Consider the following 288-nt stretch of genomic DNA (forward strand, 5'->3'; position numbering starts at 1 on the left):
CCCCCTGGCAGGTCCCCCTCGCTGCTTGCGCTGCCAGCCTGGCTGGGAGTAACCGGTGACCGTGACCCTGACCGTGTCCCGTCCTGCGGACATCACCGTGCCCTCCCTCTTGCAGTCGGGCGCCTGCTCATCGAGTTCAGCTCTCCCATGAGCATGGAACGGGTGCAGCGGGAGAACCCTGACGTGCGCCAGGGCGGCAAGTACACCCCCCTGGACTGCCTGCCCCGGCAGAAGGTGGCCATCCTCATCCCCTTCCGGCACCGTGAGCACCACCTCAAGTACTGGCTG

General features: G+C 67.4%; 1 protein-coding gene across 1 annotated transcript in view; it reads left to right on the forward strand.

Annotated features, from left to right (window-relative positions):
* Window positions 1-285, forward strand: part of LOC104158902 (beta-1,4-galactosyltransferase 2-like) — a gene marked incomplete at its 3' end in the record, with an annotated part of 905 nt that extends 620 nt beyond the window's left edge. Inside the window, exon 3 of the mRNA XM_009696670.1 lies at window positions 116-285. Coding sequence (XP_009694972.1) covers window positions 116-285 — 170 coding nt within the window. The remainder of the gene's footprint in view (window positions 1-115) is intronic.
* Window positions 286-288: the final 3 nt, after the last annotated feature.

The sequence above is a fragment of the Cariama cristata genome, unplaced genomic scaffold (assembly GCF_000690535.1).
Source record: "Cariama cristata isolate BGI_N322 unplaced genomic scaffold, ASM69053v1 scaffold38283, whole genome shotgun sequence".
NCBI classification, from domain to species: Eukaryota; Metazoa; Chordata; class Aves; order Cariamiformes; family Cariamidae; genus Cariama; species Cariama cristata.